This window comes from Muntiacus reevesi, chromosome X, assembly GCF_963930625.1.
Source record: "Muntiacus reevesi chromosome X, mMunRee1.1, whole genome shotgun sequence".
In the NCBI taxonomy this organism is placed as follows: domain Eukaryota; kingdom Metazoa; phylum Chordata; class Mammalia; order Artiodactyla; family Cervidae; genus Muntiacus; species Muntiacus reevesi.
In genome coordinates this window covers 148,896,528-148,923,775 of record NC_089271.1, presented here as the reverse complement: position 1 = coordinate 148,923,775, position 27,248 = coordinate 148,896,528, and the positions used below count along the sequence as shown (strand labels likewise).

The following is a 27,248-nucleotide window of genomic DNA, read 5'->3' as shown; positions in this document are numbered from 1 at the left end:
ATGTTTAAACTTCTTAAAAGCACTAATGATTCCCAAACCACAGGGCCTCAGAAAAGTCCTTCTTTTGGAAGTGGAGCAAATGTTTACTATACGTATAGTGTTACTCAAAGGACTTACGTTCATCACAGTTTTGGTCAAAGTCACCCATTGAAAATGCAGAAAGTGTGTCCATTGAGAAAATATATACAAAAGAAAAATAAAAAATATCGTTTAAAATAGATACAGTTTAAGTTTTCAAGTTAAATTAAGAGCAAGCAAATTTTAATACATATAAATCCCATGAGGGTATAGCTCATAACTACAGGAATTTTTGTCTAGCATAGAGGGCCAAGTAATATCACTGAAATACAATCAGCCATTAAAAAAGAAACAGGATATGGCTGATCATGTGCAGTTATGTACCAGAAAGTGCACAACAACCAGCTCCCTCAGAAAATGCCTATTTTGTAACGTCTGTCCATTTATTTCTGTGGTATAAATGCTTCCATCACAGCTGATTTCAAGTTACCACTATGTCATTAACTAGCTTCCAGATTTCCCGAGACAATAGCAGTTGGGCTCCTGTGAGCTGGTCTGAGTTGTATCTTGCATACTCACTGAGTATAAGGCTAACTAACCTTTGGACTTCCCTGGTAAGCAAAACTTGCTCCGTGTACAGACATCACACTTGATTTATGTATGTATCATGTGTTTACTTTTTAACACTTACCTTCTAAGTAGTATTTGCAGGTACAAAATTCAGAAATTACAAAAAGGGATACAGTGAAGACTCGCCCACCCATCCCTTTCCATTTTATTCACTTCTCAGATATCCTTCCAGAAATGTTCTTTAAGAAATTAAAGAAATATATATGCTTTCTTTTTTGTTTTTAAAAAGAATAAGCAGTAGCATACTATACACTGTTTCCCACTTTGCTCATTTTCTATTGAACAATAGAAAATACATGCATTTTACAATACATGTTGGAGGTCATTCCATTCCAGTGCCCCTTATAGAGGGTCATTTTGTTATTACAATATTGTAAGGTATATCCTTGTTTATATGACATTTCACAACTATGAATATATATGGGATAACTTCCTAGAAATGAAGTTGCTAGGTCAAAGATTGCTTTAGGAAGAGGCAGCAGATATAGTAAGTGGTTAGGGAATTAAAGAATTAAATATTCTAATCCTGCCCACAATTATCACTGACATAATCATAGAACAGAGTCATATCACCTGAAAACCAGACTTTGCTTGCTGAGTTTTTCACAAATGGATTGTTTGGTATGGAGGGAATCAATGCACGCTGCATGCTAAAGAGATCACAGGAAAAATGAGTCATGCTAGGCAATCAAGAGAGATACAAATATCCTACCTGGCTGAGCCTGCATTTCTTTCATTTATTCATCTATCTACCCATCGATCTATCCATCTTATTATATACTAACTACATACCCACCTATGATAAAGAGAAAATTAATAGTCAACAGACTGGTCTAGTAGAAGTTGATAGTATAAATCAAATATAATTAACATAACCTTAAAAAGTGGACTGAATGAATGATGAGACAAGTGCTCGGGCCTGGTGCACTGGGGAGACCCAGAGGAATCGGGTGGAGAGGGAGGTGGGAGGGGGGATCAGGATGGAGAATACGTGTAACTCTATGGCTGATTCATATCTATGTATGACAAAACCCACTGAAATGTTGTGAAGTAATTAGCCTCCAGCTAATAAAAAAAAAAAAGACAAAAAAAAAGTGGACTGAATGAATAATATATGACCCTGATAGAAATCTTGAACAATGGTGAAAAGGACAAAACAGGAAGCTAAAATCAACCATAATTATTCTACTCAGAAATAGCTAATGTGAATATTTTGAAGTGATGCACCTCAAAGTTTATATTATTCAATTTGTATGTATGTAGACGAGTACATGTATGTTTGTGGATAAACAGTTTGCCATACCATTAAATAATCATCCACAGCAGTTAATTCTCCCTAGCAGAATCCCTAAGGTAAGAAATCAAATTCTTCAAAGAGAGGTTCTTCTAGGGCCAACTTATGACTTTGAGAATCACTCAGTATAAGAAAAGATGTTCCTCTGGGAAGCAAATGACACTGTGAAGAGCATGGAATCCCACAAAAGACTGAAAACCTCTATTCCATATTATCATTAAAAATGGCTGTATACTATTTCACCATATTTAAAGCCCAAAATTTCTTTAGTCAATCAGATGTTGCTAAACTGAGACAAATTATTTAGAAAACAAAATTTATCTATATTATGAGATTTATCAACTTACCCATAAGGAGGCAGAATATCATGCTTGTCCTCCAGAGAAGCCAAATGCTGTTTTAGTGCTTCAAGTAAACTGTGGGGTGCCTAAAAATAGTTAGGAAAAAGTTGTTTTCTGATAGTTATTAGCAAAATCAGACTTTCCTATATCATGAAAGGTTCTGAAAAACAATTAGGACACCTGTCCTGCAAATGATTAAAGTAAAATCATTGCTACAAGTAAATTCATTCTTAAAAGTAGCATCTTGGTATGAAATCAGATTTTCAGACTATGCTTTTACATACCTTTTTAAAGAAAGAACAAAAAAGTCTCTTAAGATGATCAAACAGCTGCTAAAATATGTCTTCTTTGGAAAAGACACTGGGCTTGAAATGCTTCATTACTTATGGTTCTTTCATGAGTCACTAGATTATTAGATAAATTTCAGTAAAACATTAAGCCTAGTGGTGAAGAGGGAGAGGAGGTGAGAAGAAAACAGAGAGACAGAGAAAGAAACACAGCAGGGAACAGAGAAGCTCATTCATGGTCTCCAGTCTCCCCTGGAATGTCACCTCCTCAACCAGGATTTCCTTGGGTGTCCTAGAGAAAACAGTACCTACCAACAATCTCTTTACCATCACCACCTTTTCTTTTTCTTCATAGCAATTATCATCCTTGAAATTATAGGTTTCATTCTGTGTATGTTTATCGCCTGTCTCCGTGCAGTAAAATATAAAACTCTAAGGGACTGATGTTGAAACTGAAACTCCAATACTTTGGCCACCTGATGCGAAGAGATGACTCATTGGAAAACACCCTGATGCTGGGAAAGATTGAAGGTGGGAGGAGAAGGGGACGACAGAGGATGAGATGGTTGGATGGCATCACTGACTCGATGGACATGAGTTTGAGTAAATTCCGGGAGTTGGTGATGGACAGGGAGGCCTAGTATGCGGCAGTCCATGGGGTCGCAAAGAGTCGGACATGACTGAGTGACTGAACTGAACTGAACTGAAAAAGACAGCAATTTTGTCTGTCTGTTCACTGATGAATCTCAGTGTTTGGCATACTGTAACTGCTTAATTGGTATCTGCCAAATGAATGTGGATGCACCCTTTCATTTTCCACTCCAATTAAAGATGGGAGAAGTGTGCTTCTTACATAAGGTCAATTCCCAACCAGGGTTCTGTGTGTCCCAGCATGTCTCCCCTGATCCAACCGTTCACTCCTCAAGAAGAGTTTGTTAATAAACTACTAGACACCAGACACAAGGAATACAGCAGGCCTCACGACCTGGGGTGTGGGAGAGGAGAGATATCAAATAATCAAACGAACAAATGTCAAATGAAAGCTGTGAAAAGTACTATGAAAGAGAGGTACACGATACTTGGTGTTTAGGTGAACCTGATCAAGTGAGGCATGGCAGAGAAGCAAGTTGAACAACATAACAGCTGAGCTGAGAGCTGAGGGAGAAAAGTAGCATGGTATGAAATGAATGAGAATGACAAGCGGGCATATGGCACAAGCCACAAATAAAGGTGAACTACGTTGCCAGGGCAGGGAGAGCCAAGGGGAGTGTGGAGGAGATGAAACTGGGAGGGTTTTCAATGGTGCAAGACCTTAAACTCATGTCAACATTGTGGCATTTGGACATTAACTTGACAACTGTTGTTGTTTTTCAGTCACCAAGTCGGGTCCAACTCTTGGAGACCCCATGGACTGCAGCATGTCAGGCTTCCTTGTCACTTACCATCTCCCAGAGTTTGCCCAAGTTCATGTCCATTGTATTGGTGATGCCATCCAGCCATCTCATCCTCTGTTGCCCTCTTCTCTGCCTGCCCTCAATCTTTCCCAGCATCTGGGTCTTTTCCAATGATCCAGCTATTTGCGTCAGGCGGCCAAAGTATTGGAGCTTCAGCTTCAGTATCAGTCCTTCCAATAAGTATTCAGGGTTGATTTCCTTTAAGATTGACTGGTTTGAAACATGTATATTATCAAATATGAACCAGATCACCAGTCCAGGTTTGATGCATGAGACAAGTGCTCAGGGTTGGTGCACTAGGATGATCCAGAGGGAGGGAGGTGGGAGAGGGGTTCAGGATGGGGAACACATGTAAATCCATGGCTGATTCAAATCAATGTATGGAAAAAACCACTACAATATTGTAAAAAAAAAAAAAAAAAAAAAAAAAACCAAAAAAAATAAAAGAAAAAAGAAAAAAAAAAAGATTGACTGGTTTGATCTCCTTGCAGTCCAAGAGACTCTCAAGAGTGTTCTCCAGCATCACAGTTCAAAAGCATCAATTCTTCAGCACTCTGCCTTCTTTAAGGTCCAGTTCTCACAACCGTACATGATTACTGGAAAGATCATGGCCTTGACTGTTTGGACCTTTGTCAGCAAAGTTATGTCTTTGGTTTTTAACACACTGTCTAGGCTTAAAACTAAATATTAAAATAATTAAGATCATGACATCCAGCCCCATCACTTCATGGCAAATAGAAGAGGAAAAGGCGGAAATAGTGGCAGATTTCCTATTCTTGGTCTCTAAAATCACTGCCCCCCCAAAAAAATAAATAAATAAATAAAATCACCGCCCAACTTCCATATGTTCAAGCTGGAGTTTGAAAAGGCAGAGGAACCAGAGATCAAATTGCCAACACCTGCTGGATCATCAAAAAAGCAAGAGAGTTCCAGAGAAACATCTACTTCTGCTTTATTGATTATGCCAAACCCTCTGACTGTGTGGATCTCAACAAACTGTGGAAAATTCTTTAAGAGATGGGAATACCAGACCACCTGACCTGCCTCATGAGAAACCTGCATGCAGGTCAAGAAGCAACAGTTAGAACCGGACATGGAAAAATGGACTGGTTCCAAAGTGGGAAAGGAGTACATCAAGGCTGTATATTGTCACCCTGCTTATTTAACATATTCAGAGTACATCATGCGAAAGGCTGGGCTGGATGAAGTACAAGCAGGAAGCAAGATTGCCAGGAGAAATATCAATGACCTCAGATATGCAGATGACACCACCTTTATGGCACAAAGTGAAGAGAACTAAAGAACCTCTTGATGAAAGTGAGAGAGGAGAGTGAAAAAGTTGGCTTAAAGCTCAACATTCAGAAAACAAAGATCATGGAACCTGGTCCCATCACTTCATTGGCAGGACTGATGCTGAAGTTGAAGCCCAATTCTTTGGCCACCTGATGCAAAGAACTGACTCATTTGAAAAGACCCTGATGCTGGGAAAGATTGAGGGCAGGAAGAGAAGAGGGCGACAGAGGATGAGATGGCTGGATGGCATCACCGATGCAATGGACATGAGTTTGAGTAAACTCCGGTAGTTGGTGATGGACAGGGAAGCCTGGTGTGCTGCAGTCCATGGGGTTGCAAAGAGTTGGACACGCCTCTTTGAACAACTGAACTGAACTGAAAATCACTGCAGAGGGTGACTGCAGTCATGAAATTAGAAGATGATTGTTCCTGGCAGGAAAGCTGTGACAAACCTAAACAACTTGAGAATACTGGATGACTACTGGACGGCTTTGAAGTGAGGAGTGAAATGATCAGATCTGTAATGTGAAAGTTCTCAGACCAGCATCCTGGTTGCATTGTATAAAACAATCAGCAGGGGGCAAAGTACATGGACGTGGAGCAGTGGAGATGAGTTACGTTCTTGAGTTGACGGTGGCAGAGATTGACCCCAATGCGGCTGAACTAGCAGCTGGCAAAGGGTTTAATGAAGGAAGTGTTCACAGAGGTGTGCCAGGGCTAAGGGACCATTCTGAGAGGAACAGGGATAATGGCACACAAGTTACCAAGAAGGGCAACACTTATCTTCCAATTAAAATTTTTTTAAAAAAATAATTAAAAAAAAAAAAAGAAAAGAAAAGCATCAAACACATGAGTCTGAGAAGACTCAGAGGAGGCTGGATATCACTCAGTATGGATGGGCTGCCGGGATGATGCAGCTAAGCAGAAATCTGTTCAGAGGAATTTTCCATCACACCATATATGGGGACAAGGAGAAGACTTCCCCACAGATGCCTCTTAAACATGTGGGCACTCTCAGCACAAAGGAATTGGAGAGTCTGTCCCAAGCCAGAGGCCACAGGCCCCTGAGCAGCAGGGAGAGCAGGAAGTCTGGAGTCCAGGATAAGCTTCAAATGTTCAAACATACAAGATGGGGAAAAAAGAGGGAGAGGGATCCCAAGATGATCAGGGGACTGCCAACATCAGCAGGGCAAACACACATGTACGGCAAAGGCACAAAGCATTTCTGGATCAGTCAGTCCGTCATTCAACAAACACATGACAAAATCATAAACAGAGAGAAGTTGCCATTCCTTACACAATGTGGATTGGAAACATTCTTTTTTCATCCGATTTGCTTTCCAACGATTCCAGCAAAAGGGTAGGCGGGAGGCTGTCAGAGCTCTTCTGGGAAGCACCCAGTAGCCCTCCGCCCACCAAAACCAGGGCCACTCCATCTGGTAGGTCCCCCCAAGTTTGGGCTCCTGGAACTCTGCTACGGAGTGCGGCCCAGGTTTAAAGCGCTTGGCTGAAAAATGAAAATGCACGGAATCACAAGCAGAGCAGCCGATATGTGAGTTTTGGGGGAGTTGAAACCAACACGAATGAAAAAGCAGAGAAGGGTGGCAAGAAAAGGGGTAGACCCAGACAGACACACCGGACAGCCACTCACGGAAGGATACTCCATGAGCCCGAGACGGGGTAGAGACCGAGGAGGAAAGATCAGCCACGGAAGTGAGGGAGACACCTCTTCAGAAAACCAAAGAGTTTGACTGAGCCTGAACATGGGGAGCGTGCACTTAACATTTCCCTTCCTCCACATAAAGTCAAGATGGTCGGAATCATGAGAGAAACTGGCCAAGCGACGCAGAGGTGCAGAGGAAGACCTCTGCAACCTTGCAGGGGTCGAGCATCAAGACTGACTGCAAACACTCCTCCCAAGGGTGCATGGACCTCTCTCAAGGGGGCTGACTGAGGGGGCAAAGAGGAGGAAGGAAGGAAGACCTCACCTTGAACTTTGAATCAAGATGTCATCAGAGTAGCCAGGGAGTTAAAAGATCAAGTGACTCCCCACCTCCCTCCCATCCCAGAAAGCCCTGCATCTTAGTCCATCCCAGGCTTTCCAGAACACCCCAGAAAGCACGTGCCCAGCAAGCAGCTCAGCCGGCCCAAGGCTGGGACAGATGACTCTCTGTGCTGGCTAAGGGCCTAAAGCCAGCGTGCTGATAAGGAAGCTCTTGCAGTAAAAGCAGCTGATTCACAAAGCAAGGAGTGGAGACCTGTGTGACACTTGAACAACAAAGAGCCTTGCCTGACTTCTGCGGTCTCTCCCCCAGCCATCGATTTTGGTTTTTGACTCAGGGGTCCTGGGGATCCTAGGAACCAGGCAGAGCAGAGGTAAGGAGGACAGAGGGGGGTCTCATGGGAAAGAAGGACCTCTAACCAGGGGCTGTCTTGTCCAGATGCCCTCCCCCCTCCAGAGCTCCGGCCGCAGGCACTGAGCACTGAAGGGGGCCAAGGCCAAGAAGCCATGGCCAGTTCAACTGAAGCTGGTCTGTGTTGCCATGTTGGGCTGTGCAATTCTCAGCATGGGAACCGTTCCCACCTTCGCCACCACCCTCAAAGAAGGGAGGTCAAGGTGCAGAAAGTCAGAGGATGATATCTGGGGAGATATTGAGTCATGTTTCCATAGTCTTTCTTTTCTCTCTGGCAGGGTTAGGACTATCTCATTCATGATATCTCCCTCCTGGGAGGGGCCAGACCTGTGTCTGTGAATGCCTGTTGATTGCAATCCACTAATTATAGTGACTCTGGGCAATGAAACCCCATCTTCTCCTCTACTAACACAGACATTTTCATTGTCTCTCTGTCTGGTTAGTGGAATTCTCATTCGGGAAGCTGTGCCTTACTGCATCGAACAGTGGTTCCCATTGTGGACCATTTGATGGGGTTCAATGTCTGTGCAGAAAATAGGTCACTTTGGTACCTCTCCACACATGAAGGAATGATTGTGAGGACACATATGCTTCCCTCAAAGGTTTTTGAGAGTCATCAGATAGACACTCCCTCCTTCTCCTGACACCAAACTCAACATTTCCTTGCAGCTGCAATGATCCTGTCCTCCCAACCTCCTCTACCTTCTAACTGGAGGCCTCTGCTGGGTCCACTGGGTTTTTTCTTCACAAGCTTCCCCCCATACATGCCTGACCACCTCCCATTCCTCCAGTCTCAACCAAGGCAGGTCTGCAACACCAGAGTCAGGCAGCAGGTCGTGCTAGAGTTAAGGACCTAACTTATGGGATGGGGAGACCTGGGGAATGGCTGTGGAAGTTCTGAATCCCCAGATTCCCCTTGAACTTCTGAACTTGAAGAAGCTTGCTCATCCTCCCTTGCTGGAGATGATATGGAGACCACTACCCCCACCTCCAAGTTACATGTCTCATCAGGATATGTCCCCACCCCCTTCCTGGCCTCTAGGCCTCTAACTACAGTTAAGTCACAGCATTGCCAGCTGGGGACATGCCTCCACCTACAGTCCAGTCAAAACAGTAAAAATAAATGAGATCACTTCCTAGGAAGATTGCAGAAATCCGCACCCATCTTAAAGGTACAGAAGATGCAGGGGTGATGGTCCCTACTATATCTCTATATAATTCACCAGTATGGCCCCCAAAATAGGCCCTGGGGAATGACAAACTGCAGCATAACCAATCAAGTGGTAACCCAGATGCAGCCACTATAGTTTCTTTGGTTTTTCTTGCTGTTGTTCAGTCACTCAGTCATGTCTGACTCTTTGAGACCCCGTGAATCACAGCATGCCAGCCCTCCCTGTCCATCACCAACTTCCGGAGTTTACTCAAATACCTGTCCATTGAGTCGGTGATGCAATCCAACCATCTCATCCTCTGTCATCCCCTTCTCCTCCTGCCTACAAACTTTCCCAGCATCAGGGTCTTTTCCAATGAGTCAGCTCTTCTCATGAGGTGGTCAAAGTATTGGAGTTTCAGCTTCAACATCAGTCCTCGCAATGAACACCCAGGACTGATCTCCTTTAGGATGGACTGGTTGCATCTCCTTGCAGTCCAAGGGACTCTCAAGAGTCTTCTCCAACACCACAGTTCAAAAGCATCAATTCTTCGGTGCTTAGCCTTCTTTATAGTCCAGCTCTCACATCCATACCATACATGACTACTGGAAAAAACCAAACCTTTGACTCTACAAACCTTTGTCGGCAAAGTGTACCTAGGTTTGTCATAGCTCTTCAGTAGATGTAGATTAATGCAGTCTCAGGAACATGGTATGTGGCTAACAGTTTAGTGAGCGCTGTGCTTTCCATTGTCATCTAAATTATAAATCAGTAAGAGTTTGTGGCAGTGAAATGAACAATGCTATACATTTATGATCCGGTCCAGGCTGTGTTAACTCTCTCAACCCACATGTTGGTCAGAATATGGTCAGAAGGTGTTTAGTCCCTCTGGTTACACCTCAGAATATTGCACTGATCTACTTCCATTCATGATATCATGCTAAATGGAACAGATGAGCAGAAAGGGGAACTTGGAAAGTGATATGCACTCTGATGGAAGGTCAACCCTACAAAGATTCAGGAGCCTTCCATAGCAGTAAAACTTTTAGAGCATCAGTGGCCAGGGGTCCACCAGGAAATCTCATTCAAAATAGAAGACAAAGTGTTGTATCTCACACGTCTCACCATGAAAAAGGAAACATGAGTACTGGGAGGTCTCTTAGAGATCTGGAGACCAGGAAAGACTGCTTTGGCTCATATTCCAAGTGACCTAAAGTAGCTTGCCATGTTAGTCTGGGTTCCAGAGTGGGTCAGCAGGCTGGGCCTGCAACCTCTGCTGCTCAAGCCCTATGATACACGCGGGATGGAGAGCAGGCAGGTCAAGAGGGCACCCACAGGCTGCATGAGCAGCCTACCAGACCCGCATTTCATCCTCACCTGCACTGCCTGCCACGTGAGAGATTCCTGATGAGAGACTTTGGGAGAAGGAAAAAGCCTGAGCTCATCTGATGCTCACAACTCTGCTGTAAGGCAGACAATAGCATCGCCCTCATTCTGCATTTGCATAAAGGAGGCATGGAGAAAGCAAATGAGTTGCTTGAGATGACACACTTGAAAGGCAGATAACGCAGCCTCAAGCCTAAACTCACTGTTCCCAATACCTTGCTATTTTCTTTTTAAATTTTTTCTAATTTTACTTATTTTTTTAGACTGTATTTATTTTATTTTTCCCCATTATTTTTATTAGTTGGAGGCTAATTACTTTACAATATTATAGTGGTTTTTGTCATACTTTACAATATTGTGGTGTATATGTGAATGTATATGTAAATGTGGTGTATATGTGAATATTATAGTGGTTTTTACCATACTTTACAATATTGTGGTGTATATGTGAATGTACAATAATGTGGTGTATATGTGAATGAATACATTCACATGAATCAGTCATGGGTGTACATGTGTTCCCCATCCTGACCCTCCCTCCCACCTCCCTCCCCATCCCATCCCTCAGGGTCATCCCAGTGCACCATCCCTGAGCACCCTGCCTCATGCATCGAACCTGGACTGGCGATCTATTTCACATATGATAATATACATGTTTCAGTGCTATTCTCTCAAATCATTCCACCCTCACCTTCTCCCACAGAGTCAGAAAGAAAAACACCAATACAGTATATTAACGCATATATATGGAATTTAGAAAGATGGTAATGATGACCCTATATGTGAGACAGCAAAGGGACACAGATGTAAAGAATGCCTTGCTATTTTCACCGATGGGTTCTGTCCACTGAAAAAGCATGTTGGAGTTGTTATACTATAAGTCACCATTTGCACTCAGGGGGAACGACCTCTTTTGTAAGACCTACGGCTCAAAGACCCGTTTCAAAGACACAAGTCTATGTATATATAAGTAGAAATATAAATGTTACTTTCAGGGAAATGAAAATACACATGCAACCATACAGAAAATGACGACATCTCAGATGATGATTAATAAACACAGAACAAAGACAAAAAGCCACTTAAAGACAGACAAGAGATGTACTGACCTGAGAAAGATATGGAATGTTATTCTTGTCAATTCCAGCTTGCTGAAATCAGAAAAAAGGGGGAAAAAGAAAACATTACAGCAAGGAGTGTTAACAAAGAAAACTAAGTGTGAGACCAATTTGTACACTAAAAAGAAAGGACTCCAAGAGCAAGAGTGCCTTGCTGGGCTGGTACACATCCAGATCAAGAAAAATGGCAGGCTAAAGTATGTCTTGTGGGGCTTCCCAGGTGGCTTAACGGTAAAGAATCCGCCTGCCAATGCAAGAGATGCAGGTTCGATATCTGGGTCAGGAAGATCCCCTGGAGGAGGAAATGGCAACCCACTCCAGTATCCTTACCTGGGAAATACTCTGGATAGAGGAGCTTGGTGGGCTATAGTCCATGGGGTCACAAACAATCAGACATAACTTAGCGACTGAGCAACAACCACAAAAGAATGCCTTGCACACTTAAGCATAAACTTATATTTGGTCTTAAGATAAAATTTAAAAAGACCTGCCAGATTTTGAGTCTTTGTTGTTTTGTGAAGAGCTTGGCTTCATTTTGGATGTCATACAAATGTGTTCTAACTTTTCAAATACTCAGGAAAAGCTACTAGGTTAAACCTGTGGCCCACCTCATATGTTTCCTTTTCTCACTGGTTTTAGAGCTGTTTTTGGTGGGAAGGTAAGCTTGGTATAAATTATCCTCAAGTCACAGAATAGAAATCATTGTAAGATTGTTTTTGATCACAAGTGCATTGGAGGGTACATTTGAAGTACCTATTCCTAGTTTTTAGTTGTACTGTTTACAAAATAGTTAAAACTATCTATTTCTGTTTGTGTGACAGTGATTGTGGGGTGGAGGCATAGTTGTACAGGATACTAAACTAATACAGAAAATAGCACAAAAGCTGTGGCTAGAAATAGATTTCTGTACCTCTGCAACTTTAAGGAACCGTCCCAATTTGGTCATTCTTTCGAGGAACTTGATGTAAATATCCAAACTTTCCCTGCATTGCTTCTTCCCCATGTCAAAATATTTCTCTAAAAATAGAAAAAAAGTGACAAAGTAGCCAGTATTGTAGCAGTCCCAAGTTTCATTCCTTTCTGATGATTCTATGTTAATTCTGGATATGATTTTAACTTCTTGAAAACAATTACAGTTTTAATCCAGTAATGTTTTGCTTTAACAAACAACACTGCACATCTAAATATAACCAACAGATTTTTTATACAGGAACTACTGCATGCCGGACACTGGTGCTGGTAATATATATGGCATTTAATAGCATACACATATAATTTAGATGGTTTAGTTTAATTTCTACAAATTCTAGTCTGGAATCTTTTTTGATTAACATCAGGTTCTGATGGTCTCTGATAGAGGGGCTGTATTTCCTACTCTTTATAACTCAACAAATGTACCAGGCACTTCCTAAATGTAAAAATTATCTCAAATTGTCAACAACGAAACTGGTTAGGGCTAAATGATGACTGAAATTTCCTAAAAAGCCTAAGAAACATTTGTTTGTATATGATCAAAACAATAATTTGTAGGCTGTATCTTAGGAAAGTTAGAATTGTACTATTTGACGTTAGTTGAGTGGGACTTACTGTGTAATGAATAAATATGGCAATCATGTTAATTTCCCAATAAATTTCCCAGAAATATCAGTTAGCACTTATATACAAATTGAAAAGTTCTAAAAGAGACACAGATGTATAGAACAGACTTTTAGACTCCGTGGGAGAAGGTGAGGGTGGGATGTTCAGAGAGAACAGCATTGAAATAAGTATACTATCAAAGGTGAAACAGATCACCAGCCCAGGCTGGATGCATGAGATGGGTGCTCAGGGCTGGTGCACTGGGAAGACCCAGAGGGATCGGATGGGAAGGGAGGCGGGAGGGGAGATCGGGATGGGGAACACATGTAAATCCATGACTGATTCATGTCAATGTATGGCAAAAACCACTAGAATATTGTAAAGTAATTAGCCTCCAACTAATAAAAATAAATAAAAAAGAAAAAAAATAAAGATGTTTATAACGGGGCTGAGTGGAGAATGAAGTAGTAATATATGCTATCATGTGGATGAACCTTGAAAATATTATGCTAAATGAAAGAAGTCAGATACAAAAGGCTACATATAATTCTATTATTATGAAATGAAAATAGGCAAATCAATAGAGGCAGAAAATATATTAGTATTTCCTAGGGATCAGGAGAAGGCATAAGCAACTACTGACTACTAATAGGTATAGGGTTTGGTGATGATGAAAATATTCTGGAATTAGACAGTAGTGATAATTGCATAACTCTGTGACTATACTAAAAACTACTGAACTGTACATTTTAAAAAGTAAATGCAATAATTTTCAATTAAAATAAGTGCCAATTTATAATGTATATTGCTTAATAAATAGCAAGCTTTAAAAAAGCAATATGATGTCGAATTATGTAAATATGTATGACCTTGTAAAGATCTTCTATTTTGAACCTAAAACACAGATGAATCTCAATGTAGATATAAAGGGTTTTTACAAATAAAGTATTTTTGCTAATTTAGTTTTTAAAAAGTCATGTTTACTTTAGCTTACCTAGCAGATTAAGGATCCCCTCATTATAGGCTGCAAAGAGGCGAAGAGAATCCTTAAAGAGGAGCATGAAAGCGGCATGTACTATACCATTAGTTAATTCATCAGCATTTGCCTGGAAATTAAAGAGGAATCGATTACCACCACGTTTTTTTCCCTCTCCCACCTACAGTCAAACAATGCTGCTTAACAATATTTTTTTTCAAAAAAGGATTTATAAACCTCTTACATTAAAATTCAGAAGAGCGTCAAACTGAATTTGAATAACTGGAAGAGTGTTCAGCAGCTCCTTAGTGTTCATAGTTCTCATCACACCATCTGTCCTATAAAAGATAAAAGAAGTTCATAAAATCAATGCTAATTAAGAGTTTGAGAAGCACTGTGACATCGGCATCTTGAAAAATAGCTGTGTTTTTGCCAAACTACATATCAGAACAGATATATACTGCAGTACTTCTTGCTTACAAACTAACAATATTTACCTACCCTCTCTTGGTTTTGGTGATGTCTGACTCCATCAGTCTATATGCGAGTGACTTTTCATTCAAATACTTGCTATATCGTCTGATGAAAGCTGACATAGTATAGCCTAAAAATGAAATACCTTTTATTATTTCCAGTTTAACCAATGTTAACCATTTACAACATACATCAGTGCTCCAGCCTGGTGCACTGGGAAGACCCAGAGGAGTCGGGTGGAGAGGGAGGGGGGAGGGGGGATCGGGATGGGGAATACGTGTAACTCTATGGCTGATTCATGTCAATGTATGACAAAACCCACTGAAATGTTGTGAAGTAATTAGCCTCCAACTAATAAAAAAAAATTAAAAAAAAACATACATCAACAAATGCAAAGATTTATCATTCCACATTCACGCATATCCCTCAACAATATCTTTGAAACATAAAACACTAGAATGGCTTTTATTACTCACCGAGTACAGTATTTCTAAAACTTTCTGTTAAAGATTACTTTTAAAATGAGTTTATGCTTATTTATTTATTTTTAATTTTAATTGGAGGCTAATTACTTTACAGTATTGTGGTGGTTTTTACCATACATTGACATGAATCAGCCATGGGTGTACATGTGTTCCCCATCCTGACCCTCCCTCCCACCTCCCTCCCCATCCCATCCCTCAGGGTCATCCCAGTGCACCAGCCCATCCTCAAAGTGTTGATATCACCTTTGGATATGGTATGGATGGTGACATTTCTGAACCAGAGAAATAACTGAACTTTATTAGTTCCTTTCACATTTTCACAGACACTATTATAAATCCTTAGCACTTTCCTGTCACCCCCTATCCCCTTGTTACCATTGTTCCGGTCTTCCTTTCACTCAACAAATGACCTTGCCCCTACTTCATAGACAAAATGTAAAGAGAAAGGTCAAGACAGAAACTCAGCTGCTCACTATGGGCCTTGATTCATTTATTCAATTTACTTATTCAATTAACAATTATTCAGTGTTCACTATGATGCTATAGGTTCAGGATTGAACAATACAGACTCCCCCCTTCCCGCAAAAAAAAAAAAAAAACCCTGCCTACAAGGATCTTATACTCCAATGGTGATTGGTAGACAAGCAAAAGAAAAGAAAAATACAGAGATATTTAGTTGCTGAGAAGTGGAAAGAATAAAACTCAGGCAGAGAAGGGATAAAGGGACCATGATTTTTGGGAGACTGAGCAAGGAAAGCTTCACTGAGTAAATACCTGCATATGTGTTGTGTCAATGAATTTAGAAATTACTTTCCATAATAAAACATATTACACCCTTTATCATTCAGAACCATTTTTTTTAAACTAGGCATGGTTTCCAGACCATTTCCCTCCTTGCCACAAAGAAATATTTCCATCAAAGAATCATCTTACCTTCTACGACACTTTTATCCAGAAAGTTGTGCAAAGTGAACAAAGAACTTCTCGATGCAAGATGTTGGATAAAACGCTGTCAAACAAGTGTGCCAAATTCTCAAAATTAGTTTTGGTTCACAAATAGAGTTCATTCATGATTTTGTCTTTGTGAATACATACTTAACATAATTCTATCATACATATCTTCTATTTCAGGGGCATTGATTAAGGTGAGCACCATCACACCCTGGGCTAGCCAACATAAGAATCTGTAGTGCTGCCAAGTCTGTTGACATACCCCCCAAATAAACAAGGGGTTAAACATTAAAGCTAATGTGAATACACACTTTTCACCCACGCCTTTCTATCAGTAACACCCCAGGAGTTAGGGACACTGACCCACCATTCAGTCAAAAATTCCCATATAATTCATAGTATATAAAGTGAAAGTTGCTCAGTCATGTCAGACTCTTTGCAACCCCATCAACTATATATACAGTGCATAGAATTCTCCAGGCCAGAATACTGGAGCAGGTAGCCTTTCCCTTCTCCAAGGGATCTTCCCAATCCAAGGATCAAACCCAGGTCTCCCACATTGCAGGTGATTCTTTACCAGTTGAGCCACCAGGGAATAAAGCCCACATATAATTTACAGTCAGCTATCTGTAGATGCCATACCACTGTAACTGTGATTCCATCCATGCCTATGGAGTCAACCAAGCATGTAGTGCTGTAGTATTTACGATGGAAAAAAGCCACATACAAGAGGACCTGTGCAGTTCAAACCTGAGATATTCAAGGCTCAGTGGCAATTACAGGATTAATTATTTTGATCATTCATGTTAAATTATTTAACAATTCAATTAATAGAAAAATAAAAAGAATACTTTGATACATCTCTGGACCCCACTGCCCAGAAATGGCAACTGCTAGTTTTTGCACATATCTCCTTCAGTTCTACTTTTTGGCAGGAATTTATTTATCATTTATTTATTTATTTGGCTGAGTTAGGTTTTAGTTGCAGCACAATGGATCTTCATTTTGTCACGCGGCATCTTTTGTTATGGCGCACCGACTCTGTAGCTGTGGCGCACACTCAGTTGGCCCATGGCATGTGGGATCTTAGTTTCCCAGCTGGGGATTGAACTCTCATCCCCTACATTGCAAGGCAGATTCTTAACGACCGGACCACCAGGGAAGTCTCTTCAACTCTATTTTAAAATAAGAGGCATAAGGCCTTACAGATAAAGTTAATAGTGGCCTTTGTCCCATCCTCAAGTTCAGTTTACTTCTCCTACCTGGAAGGAAACATTATCAAAATTTTCATGTGCTATCTTTGCATCCTATTCTCTTTATAGTTTCATATATATACCTGTCACATGGACAAATATGGTATGAATTTTTAACATTTATAGAAATTATATTGGACTCTAAATATCATTCCGTGGCTTACTTCCTCTACTAGCAAAATGGTATACTTTATTAAATACTGATTGCAAGGAGAAATTCACAAGTAAAAATGGAAAAATTGGTGTTTTCGTATCTACTTCTATGTACTTTCCCCACTTATCATGAATGAAAGCAAAATGTAGTAAGCCCCTAACACACTGAGCATATTCAGCAATTGTGTCCTGACAGTCCTTTGTACTAAAAGGAAGGAATAGACGCCATGCTCACCTCATTTCCATACACCATGAGGTGATGGACAGTAACCAGGGCTTTGAACACCACCACCCAGCTGCTGCTACCAGTTTTCTCAGAAAGAATATCAGCCAGATGGACAACACTCCTATTTGTTCCATTTATGTACTGGATCAGATCTAAATTAGAGACAGTGACAAGCATTAAAACACAGACTGAGAAAAAAAATTTCAAAACTAAAATTGGTAACTTCACCTGAAATCCAGATGCAATCAAATCTCAGAGACATGATAAAGAAAATCATCTGAAACATTTTCTTCATTTCAAGTAGTAAAATTTGTGCATGCCCGTGCTAAGTCACTCAGCTATGTCTGACTCTTTGCAACCCCCTGGACTGTAGCCTACCAGGCTCCTCTGTCCATGGGATTCTCCAGGCAAGAAACCTGGAGTGGGTTGCCATTTCCTCTTCCAGGGGATCTTCCCAACCCAGGGGTCAAGCCCACTTCTTCTGCATTGCAGGCAGATTCTTTACCACTGAGTCACCTGGTACTAACCTGATAGGTGATACTGAACGCCTGTTTATCCTATTTGTTCCATAGTTAATGAGGACTGTGATTGCATTGATTCTGCTCACCAGTGTCTCCCTAAGACCCAGCACAGTAGCTGGCACATACCAAGTTATGGAAAATACTTGTTAAATAAATGGATAAGACTCAAGAAGGTAAGTAACATGCTCGAGGTCATACAGGTAGTTCAGTGGAAGGGCTGGGATTTGAAATCAGGTTTGTTTGACTCTGAAGACCAAGGTATTGTCATTGTGCCTGTGCCTCGCTCAAGAAAAGTGTCATTCCATGAAGGTTCAGTAAGGAACTTTGTCTCCCTAAGTCTGACTTTGTGATTTACACCTTTTAATTTCTTACTGCTTTTTCTTCTTGAGTCCACTTCCCAACAGCCTTGTACCTGGTTTACTGCAACAGCTTTCTGCTTTCCTGCCTCAAGGTTATAACCATTAATTAACTGACTTTTACAGCCCCTCAAAAGGTAAGTTTCATTATTTTGTTTTCCTACTGAAGAACATACAATGATTCCTTGCTGTTTATCAGTTCAAAAGTTCTCCTTGCTTTCCAAACCATCTATAAACTATCATTCTAAAACAACTTCATCCGTAGCACTTATCCATTATGCAGCATCTTCATATGCACAGCAGTAGGACAGGTACTGAAGAGGGGGCTTAACAAATATGCTAGTGGATTAGAATGACAGACTGACCCTGTAAAGTAAGATTTACTTATTCAACAAACATATATACTCAGTGTCAATGCCTAATACATGCCAGTTGCTGTGCCATGTTTGGCAGGCTTCCCTGGTGGCTCACGCGGTAAAGAATCTCCCTGCAATACAGGAGTCATGGGTTCGATTCTTGGTGGGGAAGATTCCCTGGAAAAAGGCATAGGAACCCACTCCAGTATTCTTGTTTGGAGAATCTCATGGACAGAGGAGCCTGGCAGGTACAGTCCACAGAGTTGCACAGGCTTGGACACGACTGAAACAACTTAGCAAACATGTCCATGCCACGTTTAAGGTTATGAAGAATGAGATTCTCTGCTATATTTTTTATCTTTAGGTCCGCTTCATTCCTCTTTCTGTGCAGTTTCCTCTGCAACCTTTTTATTTCTGCTTTGGCATGATTTCAGTCTTTGGACTGAATCTTTCAGTTATGCTGGTACTGATTCAAGTGCCCCTGTTTGGTTCCATGCACCCTTCACATTGGTAATTATTGCTTAACCTTCAGGCTTTGAAAAGTTAATCCTGGTACATGTTACATCCTAGCGCAGGGCTGGATTATATATACTGTCCCAGAATCTAATATGGGACCTGTTGAGAATAATCTTCAGGAAACTTTAAAAATATATATAGCGAGGGGAAATTAATCTGCTTAACTTTGGTGAACTGTTAATTGCTGCAATAAACACCCATTATCATGATGATAAGAAAAAATTACAGGAGACAAATGCACATTAGGTCAATGAATAGTTTTGAAGCCAAATAGCAAAATCAAAGAGTTGATCAAAAGGCTGAATCGGCTACAAAAGTTGCAATAGCAATGGGATTTACATCTATTGCCAACAGCACAGATTGTTTATGAAGCCACTGTTCCGGTGCAAAGACTCAGACATGACTGAGTGCGCATGCACACACACACACACACACACACACACACACACCCATACACCACTGCTCTGGTGCAAAGAGTTGGACACAACTGAGCATGCACAAACACACACACACACCCATACACCACTGCTCTGGCACAAAGTCTGACACAACTGAGCACACACACACACACACACAGGCACAAACCCATACACCACTGCTCTGGAGCAAAGAGTTGGACACGACTGAGCATGCACACACAAAAACACACACAACCATCTGCCACTGCTCCGGTGCAGAGCCAAACATGACTGAGCACACACACACATACACACACACACACACACACACACACACAACTGCTCTGGCAAAGAGTCAGATATGACTGAGCATGCATGCGCACACACACACACCCCCATATGCCACTGCTCTGGCACAGAGTCAGACACAACCGAACACACACACAAAAAAAACCACACACACACACAGCCATACACCACTGTTCCACCACAGATAGTCGGACACTATTGAGCACACACACCCATATGCCACTGCTCCTGTGCAAATAGTTGGACATGATTGAGCGCGCACACACACACACACACACACACACCCATATTCCACTGCTCCAGCACAAAGAGTCAGACAGGACTGAGCACAAACACACACACGCACACGCACCCATATGCCACTGCTCTGGTGTAGAGTTGGACAGGACTGAGCACACACACACATGCACACTCCCATATGCCACTGCTCCAGCGAAAAGAGTCAGACATGACTAAACATGGACACACACACACAAACCCATCTGCCACTGTGCTGGAGGAGTCAGACACGACCAAACACACACGCGCACACACACACTCCCCCATACACCACTATTCTACCACAAAGAGTCAGACACTACTGAGCATGCACACACACACACATATATATGCCACTGCTCCAGGGCAAAAAGTCGGACACGACTGAGCAGACACACACACACACACACACACACACACACACACACCCATATGCCACTGCTCCCGCACAAAGAGTCAGACAGGACTGACATGCACACACACAAACACACCCCCATACGCCACCGCTCTGGTGCAGAGTCGGAAAAGACTGAGCGCACAAATACACACACACACTCACAGTCATCTGCCACTACTCTGGTGCAAAGAGTCGGACATGACTGAGCATGCACACACACACATCCATATGCCACTGTTTCAGAGCAAAGAGTCAGACATGACTGAGCACACACACACACACATACACATACACACAACCATCCGCCACTGCTCCGGTGCAAAGAATCAGACACTATTGAGCATACACATGAACACACATACCCAACACCACTGCTCAGGTGTATAGAGTCAGAAACGACTGAGCTCACACACAGACACACACACACCCCCCCATACGCCACTGCTCTGGCACAAAGAGTCGGACATGACTGAGCTCACACACACACACACACACACACACACACACACACCCCCATATGCCACTACTCTGTTGCAAAGAGTCAGAGAGGACTGAGCACACACACACACACACGCACACACGGACACACCCATACACCACTGTGCCAGTGCAAAGAGTCGGACATGACTGAGCACATGGGCACCAACACACCCCCATATGCCACTGCTCTGGTGCAGTCGGACACGACCGAGCACACACACACACCCATGTGCCACTGTTCTACCACAAAGAGTCAGACACTACTGAGTGCACACACACACACAAATACACACACACCCATATGCCACTGCTCTGGTGCAGAGTTGGACATGACTGAGCACACACACACACACACACACGCCTCTGCTCTGGCAAAAAGAGTCAGACATGACTGAACATGCAGACACACACAGACACACAAACCCATCCGTCACCACTCCAGTGCAAAGAATCAGACATGACTGAGCACACACACAAACACACACACACCAATACAAAACTGGATAGGCGCAAAGAGTAGGACATGACTGAGTTCGCACATAGACACACACACACACACACACCCCATCCGTCACTGCTCTAGTGCAAAGAATCAGACATGACTGAGCACACACACACACCAACACACACACACCCATATGCCACTGCTCCAGTGCAAACAGTTGGACAGGAGTGAGCACGCACACACACACACATACACACACACTCATATGCCACTGCTCCAGTGCAAAGAGTCAGACAGGACTGAGCACACACACACCCCCATCCGCCACTGCTCTGGTGCAGAGATGGACATGACTGAGTATACACACACACACACACAACCATCCACCACTTCTCCGGGGTAAAGAGTCAGACACGACTGAGCATGCACAGAAACACATATACCCAACACCACTGCTCAGGCACATAGAGTCAGACATGACTGAGCTCATACACAGACACACACACACACACCCATACGCCACTGCTCTGGCACAAAGAGTTGAACACAACTGAGCTCACACACACACATCCATATGCCACAGGTCTGGTGCAGAGTTGAACATGACTGAACAAACACACACACGCATGCACACACACACATATGCCACCGCTCTGGCGAAAAGAGTCAGACATGACAACACAAACATACACAGACCCATTCGTCACTAGTCCAGTGCAAAGAATTGGACATGACTGAGCACACACACACACACACACACCAATACAAAATTGCTCAGGCGCAAAGAGTAGGACACAATTGTGTTCACACACAGACACACACACAAACACAAACACCCATCCATCACTGCTCCAGCACAAAGAGATGGACAGGACCGAGCATGAACACACACACATACATACCCATACACCACTGCTCTGGTGCAGAGTGTGACACAAGTGAGCGCACACACACAGAGACACGCACACCCATATGCTACTGCTCCAGCAAAAAGAGTCAGACATGACTGAACATGCACACACACACACACATCCGCATATGCCACTGCGCTGGCACAGTAGGACATGACCGAGCACACACACACACACACACACAAACACCCCCCAATACAAAACTGCTCAGGCACAGAGAGTAGGACACAACTGTGTTCGCACACACAGACACACACACCCATCTGTCACTGCTCCAGTGCAAAGAATCAGACATGACTGAGCATACACAATCACACACACACACCCATATGCCACTGTTCCAGTGCAAAGAGACAGGACTGAGCCTGAACACACACACACACACACACCAATACACCACTGCTCTGGTGCAGAGTCACAAATGACTAAGCACACACACACGCACGCACACACACCCATATACCACTGCTCCAGTGAAAAGAGTCAGACACAACTGAACACGCACGAACACAAACATACACCCATATGCCACTGCACTGGTGCAGTCAGACACGACCGAGCACACACACACACACCCATACACCACTGTTCCACCACAAAGAGTCAGACACAACTGATCACACACACATACACGCACACACCCATATGCCACTGCACTGGTGCAAAGAGTCAAACATGACTGAACACACACACACCCATATGCGACTGCTCTGGTGCAGCTGGACATGACCGAGCACACACACACACACACACACCCGCCCATTCGCCACTATTATAACTCAAACAGTCGGACACTACTGAGGGCATAGACACACACACACCCACATGCCGCTGCTCCAGTGCAAAGAGTCAGACACGACTGATCACACACACTCACACACCCACACACCCATATGCCACAGCTCTGGCGCAGTCGGACACGACCGAGCACACACACACACACAGTCATCTGTCAATGCTCCGGCATCAGGAGTCAGACATGACTGAGCACGCATACAACACCCCCACAACCACACACAATTGCTCTAGTCCAGAGTCAGACACGACTGAGCAAACACACACACACACACACACACACACACACACACACACACAGAGCCATATGCCACTGTTCCACCACAAAGAGTTGGACACTACTGAGCACACACGCACATGTCACTGCTCACACACACAGTCATATGCCACTGCTCTGGTGCAGAGTCGGACACAACTAATCACACACACACACACGCACACATCCATATGCCACTGCTCTGGTGAAAAGAGTCAGATACAACTGAACAGACACACACACACACACCAATATGCCACTGCGCTGGTGCAGTTGGACACACCGAGCACACACACCCATACACCACTGTTCCACCACAAAGAGTCGAACACTACTGAGCATGCACGTGCGCGCGCACACACACACACACATCCACATGCCACTCCTCTGGGACAAAGAGTCAGACATGACTGAGCATGGGCACACAAATGCAGACACACACACCCATCTGCTACTGCTCTGGTGCAGAGTTGGACATGACTGAGCACACACACACACACACACACACACACACACACACACACACACACACATCCACAGGCCACTGCTCTGGGACAAAGATTCAGACATGACTGAGCATGCACACAAAAACACACACACAGACATATACCCATCCGCTACTGCTCTGGCACAGAGTTGGATACGACTGAGCACACACACACACACACACACACCCATATACCACTGCTCTGGTGCACAAGTCAGACAGGACTGAGCACGTGCGCGCACACACACACATACACACACACACGTGCACAGCCATCCGCCACTGCTCTGGCACCAAGAGTCAAACACGACTGAGCATGTACACACATACACACACAGAGTCACATGCCACTGCTCCACCACAAAGAGTCGGAGACTACTGAGCACACACACAGACACACACTCATATGCCACTGCTCTGGTGCAGTCAGACACAACCGAGCATGCACACTACTGTTCCACCGCAAAGAGCTGGACACTACTGAGTGCGCAGACACACACACATACCCATATGCCGCTGCTCCAGTGCAAAGACTCGGACATGACAGAACACACACACATAGACGCACACACCCATATGCCAAGCTCAGGCACAAAGAGTGAGACAGGACTGAGCATGAACACACACACCCATATGCCACTGCTCTGGCGCAGAGTCAGAGACTACTGAGCACACACAAACACACACACATACAGCCATCTGCCACTTTTCCAGTGCCAAGAGTCAGACACGACTAAGCACGCATACAACACCCACACAACCACACGCCCCTGCTCTGGTGCAGAGTTGGACACGTCCAAGCAAACACACACACACAGCCATACACCACTGCTCCACCACAAAGAGTCAGACACTACTGAGCACACACACACACAGACACATGCACACCCATATGCCACTGCTCCAGCAAAAAGAGTCAGACATGACTGAACACACGCACACACACACACCCATATGCCACTGCTCTGGTGCAGAGTCAGACATGACAGCACACACACATACACACACACACACACCCATATGCCATTCCTCCAGTGCAGAGTCAGACAGGACTGAGCACGAACACACAGACACACACACATGCAAACACCCATAAACCACTGCTCAGGCACAGAGTCAAACACGACTGATCTCACACACACACACACGCACACACCCATATGCCACTGCTCCGACAAAAAGTCAGACGCGATGAAACGCACACACACACACACCCATATGCCCCTGTGCTGGCGCAGCTGGACATGACCAAGCACACGCACACACACACACACACACACACACCCATATGCCACTGTTTCACCACAAAGAGGCAGACACTACAGAGTGCATACACACACACACACGCACACACACCCCTATATGCCACTGCTCTGGAGCGAAGAGTCGGACATGACTGAGCACACACACACACAACCATACAAAACTGCTCTGGCGCAAAGAGACAGGACTGAGCACACACACACACCTATACTCCACTGCTCTGGTGCAGAGTCAGATACAAGGGAGCGCGTGCATGCACACACACACACACAGCCATCTGCCACTGCTCCGGTGCAAAGAGTCAGACACAACTGAGCTGCACACACGCACACACACACACACACCCATATGCCACTGCTCCAGTGCAAAGGGTCAGACAGGACTGAGCATCCACACACACATATATACCCAACACCACTGCTCAGGCGCATAGAGTTGAACACCACTGAGCTCACACAGACACACATGCACACTCATATGCCACTGCTTTGACACAAAGGGTCAGACACGACTGAGCTCACACACACACACACACGCCACTGCTCTGCTACAAAGAGTCGGACAGGACTGAGCACAGACACACACACACACACACACACACACACACACAGTCATACGCCACTGCTCCAACACAAAGAGTTGGACATGACTGAGTATGCATGCACACGTGCACACACACACACACAACCATATCCCACTGCTCCGGTGCAAAGAGTCGGACACGACTGAGCGTGCGCATGCACACACAGTCACCCATAAACCACTGCTCCGGTACAGAGTTGCACACTTCTGAGCATGCACACACACACACAGACCCCCATACTTGCTCCACAGGGAGTCTCTGGGCAGCAGATAACTTTAAGAATGGGACCTCTCTCAGAAGCCCAAGTTGTTACTCCGCTGCCTATTATGTCCCAAGGTTCAGGCTGAACGTGCAAAGAGTTCGACGTTTGGCGTTAAAGAGACCATAGTTTGAGTTCCAGGCTCAATCAAAGGCACTGGAGTGCGAACGCCCCCTCCCCCACGCCCCCGTGCCCATGGCCATGCGGTGCGGGGGAAGGGTGCTGGGGCTGCGGCAGGGCCTGAGTGGCCATAGAGTCTACTCACCTGCCAAGTGTTTCGGCTCAGGTTCGGTGGGCTCGTTGGTGGTTGCCGCGCGGGCAGCCTTTGACGCAGACGACCCCATAAGTGCGTCGCCGGCTGCCAGCCACGAGGATAATGGCAGCGGAACCTGGTCCCTCCTCTTCCGGCCAGCGGACTGAGCCTGGACCCAGGCGATGGGAGGGGCGCCCGAGATGACGGAAGAAAGACCTTGCGTGGCACCCGGCCTTCACCGTCACTCTGTCCTGCGCCCCCTGACGCGGGCCTGCAGAATTATGAGGTGAGGCATGAAGTCACGAGGCACCGGGGCCGAGTGTAGCGGGTTCAGGGGGGTAGGACCCTGCGTGAGGCGGGGCATCTCAGGCGACCAAGGCATGATAGACCCTCAATAAGAGAATAAACAACTGCCATTGAGTGAATATCATGAGAAAGAGGGACATGTTGGGGACCACAGATGAAAGATCTGGAGATCTTTTGGTCTTAGGAAGTTAAGTGGTCATGTGACAGTGCTGTGGAAATCCTTGACCTGGTCTTCTTAAGGAGGCTTCCTTCACGGGTAATGGGATCTGTATCCTGCCTGAGTCCCTGGCCTTCAACCCTTCACCCAGCATCATATATGGAAGTTCATAGACTTCTTCATACTATTCCCTCTACCCCTGCAGTCTGTAGTGACCTTACTACTCTCAATCTTGATAGTAATGTATGCCTTCTGTCTCTTTTTTTTCCATGATTGATCTGGCTAGACAACTATCAATTTGATTGATCCTCTCAAAGGACCATGGTTTGGTTTCATTGATTTTCTCTGTATTCTCTTTTCTATGTCATTGATTTCTGCTCCTATCTGTATTATTCCATTGCTTCTACTTACTTGCAGTTTATTTACCTCTTCACTTTCTAGTTTCTGAAGAGAGGTTCGA

General features: G+C 43.9%; 1 protein-coding gene across 1 annotated transcript in view; it reads right to left on the bottom strand.

Moving 5' to 3' along the window:
* LOC136154771 (phosphatidylinositol-binding clathrin assembly protein LAP-like) overlaps positions 1-26,707 on the bottom strand; it is a 48,478-nt gene extending 21,771 nt beyond the window's left edge. The window contains exons 1-11 of the mRNA XM_065916924.1: positions 26,629-26,707; positions 26,338-26,541; positions 17,492-17,634; positions 15,833-15,908; positions 14,442-14,544; positions 14,185-14,278; positions 13,959-14,070; positions 12,297-12,403; positions 11,378-11,419; positions 2,290-2,369; positions 1,183-1,298 (exon numbers count right to left, since the gene is read on the bottom strand). Of these exons, the coding sequence (XP_065772996.1) occupies positions 1,183-1,298; positions 2,290-2,369; positions 11,378-11,419; positions 12,297-12,403; positions 13,959-14,070; positions 14,185-14,278; positions 14,442-14,544; positions 15,833-15,908; positions 17,492-17,634; positions 26,338-26,541; positions 26,629-26,707 (1,156 nt within the window). The remainder of the gene's footprint in view (positions 1-1,182; positions 1,299-2,289; positions 2,370-11,377; positions 11,420-12,296; positions 12,404-13,958; positions 14,071-14,184; positions 14,279-14,441; positions 14,545-15,832; positions 15,909-17,491; positions 17,635-26,337; positions 26,542-26,628) is intronic.
* Positions 26,708-27,248: the final 541 nt, after the last annotated feature.